Source organism: Humulus lupulus, chromosome 6, assembly GCF_963169125.1.
Source record: "Humulus lupulus chromosome 6, drHumLupu1.1, whole genome shotgun sequence".
Taxonomy (NCBI): Eukaryota; Viridiplantae; Streptophyta; class Magnoliopsida; order Rosales; family Cannabaceae; genus Humulus; species Humulus lupulus.
The window spans coordinates 219,255,736-219,267,068 of record NC_084798.1 but is presented as its reverse complement, the minus strand read 5'-3'; the positions used below and the strand labels follow the sequence as shown (position 1 = coordinate 219,267,068).

Sequence of the window (11,333 nt, the reverse complement as noted above, 5' to 3'; positions counted from 1 at the left end):
TTTGTACTAAACACATAGCCTTCAAGATAGCCAAGAGATGCAGTAGAGGCAAAAGGTGAGAAGGAGGCACGAGAAGTAGGTGAAGAAGTAGCAGCAGAGGCCAAAGCGGGAGCTGGAGATGAGGACGCCATGATCGTCTGGAATCCGATACCAAGTGAAGAAACTCAAAAGAGAATAGAAACTCAAGAAGGAATTGATATTGAAGAAGCTCACGTGAGAATCACAAGAGTAAATGATTGTATTTATAAGCAGAGAATTAACAACTCTGTAACAGATTACAACTAATTTCCAAAGAAAAGTGGGTTATTACAACAAACAAAAGGCATTGCTGCTACTACTAGAAGATTTCACAACATGAATGAAGATGACATAATGTATAAGATACAACAATGGCCAAATTCAAATAACTTGATTGGACTAGTAATGGCCTAGCTATCTTGAATCTGAACCAGGTGTTGGTGTAGGTGGTGTTACTTGTGCACGCATTTGGTTATTTACCGGTGCAGGTGGACGTGTAGGTGGCCTTACTTTCGCACTCGACCTCAGATCTACAAACAAATATATATTATATATTGTATCGATCAAAATTAAATAAAATTCCCAAGTGAGATCGCAAAAGCTTATTATCAATTCGCATAAACAATAGCATAATCCCCCGATTCGATCGAACGAATTAATTAATATGTAAACTACACTAAATAATATATATTATGCAGAAAGTAGCAGACACTATATATATATAATTATATATTTAGGCACCTCCAGTGATAAAATAGTTATTTGCTGCTATAATAAGAATGATCATCATCATCAAACGAATGACAGAAGAGAACCCCATCTCCCACCACTATTAAGCAAATGATATATATATATATATATCGATGTAATATATATTTTGTGCTTTATTACACACACACATATATATATATATATAATTAGAGAGATAGAGGACAAGTTCACACGTACATATCGAAAAGTCTAGGTACGTGTATACTTAAGCGCGTGCTAGAAAAATCATATTAAAAAATCTTGAGTTTCTTTCCTACTTATGAAAAGGCCTTTCATTATTAGTTTATTTAGAACATAATAACGCTGAACAGTAAATATAACAGTGAGAATACATTACTTCTTTAATTATACAATTGATTAGGAATGTAAGATACATATAGTAAAAAAAATGAAACTATTTAAAAATAAAATGAATTAATTTTTATGTAAAACCCGGTATATCAGTTGATGACGTATATTGTTTGTGGAACTTTAAACTTTTTAGTATTTTTCTTTCATTTTGATATCACAAACATTTATATTGTTATTTTCATAAGTTTTTCATTTTAATTTTTTACATCTGAAATAGTACTTTTCGAATATGAAAGGAAAAAATCATACGAAGACTATAACATTTAAGTTCATTGAATGTTCTTCCATTGATTTAAAAGGGGCCAAACTGACACTACAAAAAAAACGTCCTATACCGAGAACATCGTACCGAGTACAAGTTCTCGGTATAGATCTTTTACACACCCGCCTCCTTTACGCGGTTTTTTTCATTCTAGTATGTGTACCGATGACCCTATACCGAGAACATATTCTCGCTATAGGGTCTTTACCGAGGTCTTTACCGAGAACGTGTACTCGGTATAGTTAATTCAGACTCCCGCCTTTTTTATGCGGTTATTTCATTTTAGTTTGTGTACCGAGAACCCTATACCGAGAACATGTTCTCGGTATAGGGTCTTTATAATCTTCATCTTCCCCAAACAGAGAGCTCATTTCTCTGAAACGGAAAAAAACCAAAACCAGTTTTCTCCGCCCCCCATTTCTGTTTTCCTGGATTTCGGCCCCCACAAACTTTGTTTTTGGTCAAAGTTTCCCTTCCAAAGGCGATTTAAGTGGCTATAAGGCTTATTGAGGTAATTATTTACAAATATTTCAGTTTTTTTTTGTGTATAAATTGTTAAAAAAAATTTCAGTTTTGATTTTTTATAATGAGTTTTTCGTGGTATTTTTTTTCAGGTTTTGCATTGTATACCAGCGGTTTTAGAGGTATTTCACATTTTCTTTGTAATTTTTTGGTTTTATTTATATTTTTTGCATAAATATATTTAGGGTTTTATTTATAATTTGTTTAATATTGTTAATATATTGTTATTTGTTATATTATATATATAATTTCTGATTATGTAATTAAAATAGGTAAAAATAATAATTTGTGATGAAAATTAGTTAAAAATTTAGTGATATCCAATTTAGAGGAAATAATATATTGTGTAGTATTTTTGTAAAATACATATATAGTTTTAAGATTTAGTTAGTTTAATCCTATGATAAATAATTAATTTATTAGTATGAAAATTTATTAATTTAATAATTTATTTTTTAGGTATATAATTTGACTTTTAGTTATAAATATATGTTTATATGAAAATTTAATATTTGATTGTTTGTTTTTTAGATTGAGTTAAATAATTTTAGTTTTAGATTATTAGATTTGGTTAATAAATTTTGATTATTAGAGTGAGTTTTGTTTATTTAATTTGAATTTTGTTGTTGTTGTTAATTTTTTTGTTCTTAGTGTTGATGAATATTGATGCTTTGTTTTTGTTGTTAATTTTTAGTAGAATTATGATATTTTAAATAGAAAATTGAATAATTAATAAAATTTAGAGTAATAATTATAAATTATATAGTCATTTACAATGTATTTGTATTGCTTTGTGTATGTTCTGCGACTGGATATTTTTTTATGTATTATTTGCAGGTTTTTAAATTTTGGGATATATGAAAATACAGCCGTTATGCTGCCCAATTTTTTTTAGAATTAAAAATACTCAATAAAATTTATAATTTAAGAAATAGTGAATTGATAAGTTGTATAATATATTTTTAATCATGATTAAATCAAATTAACAATAACATTATGCAACCAAATTTTAATAAAAATAAACATTAATCCTGAAATTTTATTTAAATAAGTAATAAATCTTAAAGTAATTCTAACGATTTATTCATTTTATATATATATATATATTTATGAAATTGTATAATGATATTTTGTAATTTTTGTTTGATGGTTGGGTATTCGGTTTTTGTTGGACTAAAGAGATTGCTAGCAAGATATTGAAGGCATTGGTAAGTTTTTTTTAATTTTTCTGTATTTTTTTTATTTTTTTTTTCAATTTTTGAATAATTTATGTTTTTTTATATAAATAATATAATATTAATTTTAATAAAAATATGAAATTATTATATTAGATAGAATGTATTTATTTTTAGGTTTTCAAAATATGTATTAGTAAAAATGATATTAGGAATTGGAAAATTGTTATATGATTGATTAGTATTTTTTTTTAAATAAATTCTATGTTGTTTTGGTGAATTTTATGTGTATTAAACATATTAGTAAACATATTTAATATTTTTTTAGAATTGTAAAATTTAGAGATATTGTGAATATTAGTAGAAGTACTCAATAAAATTTCTAATTTAATAAATAGTGAATTGATAAGTAAAATAATATATTTTAAAATTAAGATTAAAAAAATTAACATTAACATTATGCAACTAAATTTTAATAAAAATAAACATTAATTAAATAATTTAAGTAATAATTAAATCCTAAAGTAGTTAAATAAATTTTAAACAAATCTTAGAAATTTTGTTTAAATTAATCAAACTATTCAATAAAGCATAAGTAAAATATGTAATTTAATAAATACTAAATTAATATGTAAAAAAAAAAATATGTGTTAGTTCTGATTAAATAAAATTAACAAATATATTATTAGAAAACCATTATTAAAATTAAAATTAAAATTAAAAAAATATGTTTTTAATATTATTTGTTAGTTGTTTTTAATTTTTCTGTATTTTTTTTAATATTTTTTTTCAATTTTTGAATAATTTATTTTTTTTATATAAATAATATATTTTAAAATTAAGATTAAAAAAAATTAACATTAACATTATGCAACTAAATTTTAATAAAAATAAAAATTAATCCTAAAGTAGTTAAATAAATTTTAAACAAATTTTAGAAATTTTGTTTAAATTAATCAAACTATTCAATAAAGCATAAGTAAAATATGTAATTTAATAAATACTAAATTAATATGTCAAATTTAAATAAGTTTAATAATATTTACACTGAAATATATTATAGTTAGATATCATAAAACAACATAATTAACTTCAAAAAGCATAAGACATTAAAAAAACATATTTAATTATATTTATTTTTTTCTTTGGTAATAAGAAATTATTACCAAAGATATAATAGTGTTATTATCACATAGTGATAATATTATATTTTTTTAGTGTTCATCACAAGAAGCCTTAGACCCGTTTAGAGAGGGTGAGTCATTGAAGACTCTTACATTTGCCTCTCAAGAGAGCTCGGATTACTTGTTCGACAGTACACAGATCCGGACTGTCCTCAATGGTCAAAAGTACCAAATGCCTCGAAAGAAAGAATACTTGGACATTTGGAAGTAAGTAGTTTATGTATTTTTATGTTAATTCTCATTTTATGTTATATATGATATTTACTAATAAATGTTTGTAAATTAGGATGATTTGTTTGATATTGGGCGTACTAGATATGGAGAAGGGCATATGCCTGGGATCTTGAGAGGCATTGATACTTCGTGTGCTAAAAAGTATTCTGACTGGAAGTACGATATTAAAGAGCACTTAACGATTAATGGGCCACAAAATCGTTATGGTGGTTGCACGGATACGCAGTGGCAAAAAGCAATTGATTTTTTCCGTCGCCCAGAAATTACGGTATTAATTTCTTGCTAAACTTAACTATCTTAATTAAATATATTACTAACGATAACTTTTTGCATAAACGTTCTGCGGTCAACAAGGAAAATAGAAAGAAACTGAAAGAGCTTAGCTATGGAGGTTCTCAGTCAATCCCAGCCTTACGCTATAAAAAGGTTAGTTAATTAATTATTTTTTAGTTTATTTTTCTTATTTACGTTTAATTATTAATTTTATAAAAATATATGTACGTGACAGCGCAATTTAGAGACTGGGCAACTTGAGTCCATCCCGGATAGCTGGATGGATACTCACCATAAATCAGGCACAGGGTGGGTGACAGAGACAGCAAAAAATACTTGGGTACGTTAAGTTTTTTTTAACATTTTTCAAATTTTTAATTGTTTCAAAATTTTAATTACATTATACATTGTATCACAGGAGGAATTGCGTGCATACCGCGACACACAGCAGACACAGGCAACTGATACTGAGAGTTCCACACCAGTTTCGAGTGCGCCTGAAGATGAAGACATATCTTTGGTACAAAATGTCTTCGGAAAACGACGGGGCCACCAGAAAGGATATGGACGTATCCTTAACATAAGGGACCGAACTCCATTTGATTTTCGTCCTTCACAAACTAGAGATGAAGAGTTGTCTGAGATGAGAGAGCGTCTTCGACAGTTAGAGGAGCATGTCCGGACTCATTGTATCACCCCGGGATCTCAATCTGCCCCACCACCACCACCCGATGATCCTGATGTTGGAGCACCGACTCAGTAGGACTTATGTATGAATTTTATTACAATTGACTATTAGTCATGCATTTTAGTGTAATTTCCATTATTATAGAGAGAGGATCATCAATCACCATGACTAAAAAAAATACCACAAAGAAAAAGAATTCACAACAATACATTTCTTATAATTCTACAATATAGTAGTAAGCATAATTTAATTATTATATATAGCGAAGGTACACCTGGCCACACACAAGGTAGCGATATATATACTAAGATCCTTTGGTGATTAAAAGAAATTACTATATCTAATGGTTATAAAAAATTAATAATAATACCATGTGTAATTTTAATAAAAAAATTATTTTAATAATTAATTTTTAAGAATTTATTCATTTTTTCTCTTAAAAATATATATATTTTTCAAGGAATCATGAAGCTAAAAAAAATTATTTTTAAAAAATAATTGTTAAAAATATAGAGAAAATACATTGTTTTTGTCATTTTTGTCTATATACATAAATTCATATCATATAAACGAAATAAAATATAAAATTCTCAAAGCTAAATAATAAGTAAATTTACTTTTTTTTTTGTCGGGATATAATTTGCTTTTTTAATGCTATATATATATATTTAATATAAAGTTACCAAAAATATTTTTATTGAGAAAACTTTCCATAACTATTTTAGTACTTATACGTAATGATGATATAAAACTAATGAATAATTTTAATATATATATATATATATAATTATTATAGCAAAGGCACACCGGTCATGCACACAATTCTAATTTAATATGTTTCGATTTTCTTGACTAATTAATATATAATACCGTCCACCAGTCTAAACAAGTTGTGACATATTAGTCAAACCGTGAATTTGGAGTTTACACAACTCCACGAAAAACGATATGTACACATACATATAATTATATAAGTCCTAGAAGAGCTTGTTACAGCGATTGATGTGGATGATAATTAATTTAATACTTTCACACTAAAGGTTTGAAAGTAATTCAGTTCACATATTCTTCTATCATATAACTATTTCTGATAAGCTTAAAGCAAACGACTTGACCTAGTACAGGGAGATAAAGCAATAACATTCAAATTAATTTCCATTTTAATGAAAACGAAAGTGTAGAAATGGTGTGAAAGCGGCATATACATGTCGTAACATTAGCAATTTTGTCAATTGGATCGCATTATTGGTCGAAATGGTAAGTAAATAACCTTTTCTAATTGTCATCTTCAAAGCCAGGATCCTATAAAATGAGAGACTAAAGGTTTTCTTCCTATAAATAGCAGAGAGCACAGTCTACTACTTCGCTCATCTCAAAGTGTGAAACATAAAACCACTGCAGATATAATATTAGTTATAAGATGGGATCATCAATACTTTGCTTCAGTTTCAATAGTTTTGTTTGTAATCTGATCATATACCTCTTTTTCTTGTTGACTTTATCACGTTTCTCTTTCTCGCAGCCATTTTGCCATGATGAAGAAAGTGCTTCATTGTTGGAGTTCAAGGAAAGTTTTATTATTAACATGTCTGTTTCTAGTGATTCTCTTGCTTATTCAAAGATTTCCTTCTGGACCAATAAATCCGAGACAAGAAATTGTTGTGTGTGGCATGGTGTTGAGTGTGATGAAATCACAGGTCGTGTCATCAGCCTTGATCTCAGCAGCAGCTATCTCTATGGATCTCTTGACTCGAATAGCAGCCTCTTCAAATTAGTTCACTTGCGGAGACTTAATCTTGCAGACAACCATTTCAACTACTCCCGAATTCCAACGGCTATCAAGTGGCTTTCTATGCTCACCCATCTCAACCTATCACGCTCAGTCTTCTCAGACCAAATTCCATCAGAAGTTTCAGAACTATCCAAATTAGTTTCTCTTGATTTGTCCTTCAACGCTGATCCAGTTTCTGGAGAACATCTATTGGAACTCAAGAAGCCCATGTTGGAAAAACTATTTTCGAACTTGACAAGCCTTGAGAAACTACGTCTCAGTTATGTTAAAATATCAACGGCGATGCCTAAATTGTTGGGAAATCTATCTTCTTTGACATCTCTACTCTTGGAGGACTGTGACCTAATAGGTGAATTCCCGGTTGATATTTTTCAGCTTCCAAACTTACAATTTCTCAGTGTGTGCTTTAACAAAGATCTCAGTGGAAGATTGCCTCGAGCACTTAACCATAAGAGTTCTCTTAAGGTATTGCTATTGCGAGAGACTGGATTTTCAGGGGAGCTACCTTCATCAATGGAGAAACTTGCTTCTTTGACTGAGTTCGATGCAAGTGGCTGCAACTTTTCAGGAGTCATTCCAGCTTCTATAGGTATGCTAAACCAACTAACTTTTCTTGACCTTTCTGAAAATAACTTTGTGGGAGAAATCCCGTTTTCCTTGGGAAACTTAACCCAACTCGTCGAACTTTATCTTTCCTCAAATCAATTTAGGGGTCCAATTCCTTCGTCATTTTCGAAACTAGTAAATTTGAAAAACCTCTCTGTAGGTGATAATAATTTCAGTGGCCTTGTGGATTTCAACATTTTTGTTGGCATGAAAAACCTCTCTTTTCTTAATCTATCCCGAAACAACCTTTCACTGCTTACTAGTCCTGGGACAAATGAAACTTTTCCACAGTTCATTTCACTACAATTGTCCAACTGCAACTTAAGAAATATTCCTGATTTTCTTAGGCATCAGAAAAGAGTTGAGATTTTGAAACTTAATCGTAATCAGATTGGTGGTGAAATCCCAGATTGGATGTTAAACATGAGCATATCACGAACATTGCACACCATATCTCTTTATAAAAACTCTTTGGTAGGAAAAATTTCACCTAAAATATGCAATCTTCGTTGTCTTAAAGTCCTTGACTTGTCCCATAATAAGTTGGATGGTAAGCTTCCCCATTGTTTCGGTGAGTTTAGTAAGTCAGTCTGGGTGATAAGACTTAGAAACAACTCTTTTTCTGGACACATTCCCGAATTTACAGAGGGAAACCAATTAAATATCATTGATTTAGGCTATAATCTATTTGAAGGGAAACTACCAAAATCACTTACAAATTGTATGATGCTTGGATACCTCAATGTGGAAAAAAATAGGCTCAATGATGTATTCCCCCATTGGTTAGGGGTTCTTCCAGAGTTGGAAGTTCTTGTGTTCCATGCAAATGGGTTTCATGGAGCTATAGGGGAGCCCCAAACAAACCTTCATTTTCCAAAGTTGCATATAATTGATCTATCTTATAATAACTTCTTTGGAAAACTACCATTGAAATACATACAAAGTTGGAAGGCCATGAATCATTCAATTGAAGACTTTGATTATATGAAGTCAATGCCTTTCAAAGACAAATCAAAGGCTAGTCTTACTTTGGATATTATGGATTATTATTTCCACACAACAATAGCAATCAAAGGCATGTACAGATACTATGAGAAGATCCAAAATATACTTGCAGTCATAAATCTCTCCAACAATAAATTTGATGGAGAAATTCCTCAAGTCATTGGAAACTTAAAGGGGCTCCATTCTCTTGATTTATCCAATAATCTTCTTGAAGGTGCCATTCCATCATCACTAAGTAATCTAGCCAAGTTGGAATCCTTAGATCTTTCTCAAAATTCTCTTTCAGGGGAGATCCCTTATGAATTAGACCAACTATCTTTCCTTCAATACTTTAATGTTTCACACAACCACCTCTCAGGGTCAATACCACAAGTCCATCTCAGTAGATTTGAGAGCAGTTCTTATGAGGGAAATTTGGGATTATGTGGTATTCCATTATCAAACCAATGTGAACACTCCAAGCCATTATTGGAACCACCACTTCCATCGTCTGAAGAAGAGTCAAGCTCTCCTTTTCAATTTGATTGGAAAGTTGTGGCAATAGGATATGGATGTGGAATCTTAATTGGACCATTTGTCGAGAAAATTATCATTGCAAGAAGACCAATGAATCGGTTAGTGATGATCTTTAGGATAAGAAGCTGATGCAAGAAGGAACCAAATAAGGATGTGACTTTCTCTTGGTGGGGTTTGATACTTAACTCCACTTCTACATAGATCTTGTTGTGCTCTTATGTATAGTAGTTTATGTTTTTGAAATATCCTCGCATTTCTTATTTGTATCAAGTTTTTGTTCAAAAGTATATATATGATATTATTATAGACACTATTCAGTACTTAAAAATCCAAGATAATGATCGTACGTACTTGGAATATGCATTATCATTTTTACATCAAATAGCAATCAAATGCATGTATAGATAACAATAAATTTTATGGAAAAAATTCAGAAGTTATTAGAAACTTAAAATGATACGTTTGGCATGCACAACAAATAAGATTGAATTTGTATTATATCAAATAAGTACAACAAATAAGATTGAATTTTGTATTATATTAATTATTACAATAATAATTTTTATTAAAATATCAACCGTATTATTGAATATATAAAAAAATGGTAGTGTGTTGTAATATTTTTTAAATTAACTTGTGTTGTAATTAGATCTTTAGTCAATTCTGTTGAATTTGCTAATTAAATATAGCTCACGTTTCCTAATATATTCTTAAATCTATTTTATTTGTAGTTATGAATTATATATATAAATATTGTAGTACTTTCAAAACGTAGTAGTGAAAATCATGCAACACATATTATCATTTGAAAATATTTAATATTCAAGGAACTATGATCGAGTGAGAAAAAAGGACCCGGTAGAAGAATAAATTGTAGAAATATCATTTTTGTGTAGTGAAGAAAATTTTATACAAACTATACTAATTTAGAACTGTGCAACTTTCTTCTATTAAAAAAAACAAAAAAACAAAAAAGAACTGTGCAACTTTCATATTTCATTGGACGAAAAAAAAAAGGAAAGAAGAAAACCTTACCAGTGGAATTTAAAGTCACACGCTTTTACCAAATAATTTTCTCTTAAATATTTAAGTTGGTACATGTATATATACACAGATCGATGTGGAATATATAATGTGCATGCTTTCACACTGAAGAAAATTATAAACTTGACCTAAATATCAACTGAAGCATTTTAATTTGACAGCTAACTGATGACATTATTATATGAAAGGATATTCATATCACTTATTCTTAAATCGTGTAACTATTCCTGATAAGTAAGATGACTTGAGTTATCCCATGTTTGGTAAAGAAGAAAAGAGAGGAGAGAAAGTATACGATAGAAAAGTGGAAAGGAAAACAGAGTGATTAGTCGGAAAAAAAAAAAAAAGAGTAGCGAGAACAATAATGGAATAAAAGTCAGCTGTTCGGAATTTTATTGGTGGGACAATAAAAGGATATGAAATTTGAGACAGCTAATTTTTATTCACGATGACAAATGGGACTTACAAAAAATTTCTCGTTTCTATATACCAAACAATTAAATTATTTTTTCAAAAGAATGAGAGTAATATAATAATTTTTTTTCCTTTGTACATATATATATATATATATATTTATATCAAACAACTAGAAATTAAATATATTTTTCATTCTCTCTCCGGCAATCTATATATTCTAGATCTACTAATAAATTCTGCAGACAGACAAATGATGCTGAATTTTTCAACATAATTAATTAGGTTCTCTTAATTAAAGCAAGGCTAGAATATCATGGCACATCTAGAATATTTTTTTAGAGTGTTGCTATTTGACATCTTAAGATATCCAACATCATATGACGTGGCACATCATGATTAGTTAGCGATACTCCATAATAATTATTAAATTCAAATAAGTAGGATCCAATATTGAATTGCACTAATAACAATAACA

General features: G+C 29.1%; 1 protein-coding gene and 1 long non-coding RNA gene across 2 annotated transcripts; one reads left to right on the top strand and one right to left on the bottom strand.

Annotated features, from left to right (window-relative positions):
• Positions 1–214: 214 nt before the first annotated feature.
• LOC133783398 (uncharacterized) lies at positions 215–864 on the bottom strand. The gene is made up of 2 exons (XR_009870878.1): positions 760–864; positions 215–548 (listed from the first exon to the last, which is right to left on the bottom strand). It is a non-coding gene; the product is annotated as an uncharacterized LOC133783398 (long non-coding RNA).
• A 6,034-nt stretch (positions 865–6,898) lies between these two features.
• Positions 6,899–9,526, top strand: LOC133786104 (receptor-like protein 6). Its single transcript, XM_062225319.1, has one exon. The coding sequence runs from the start codon at positions 6,899–6,901 to the stop codon at positions 9,524–9,526; it is 2,628 nt and encodes an 875-aa protein (XP_062081303.1).
• The last annotated feature ends 1,807 nt before the right edge of the window (positions 9,527–11,333 follow it).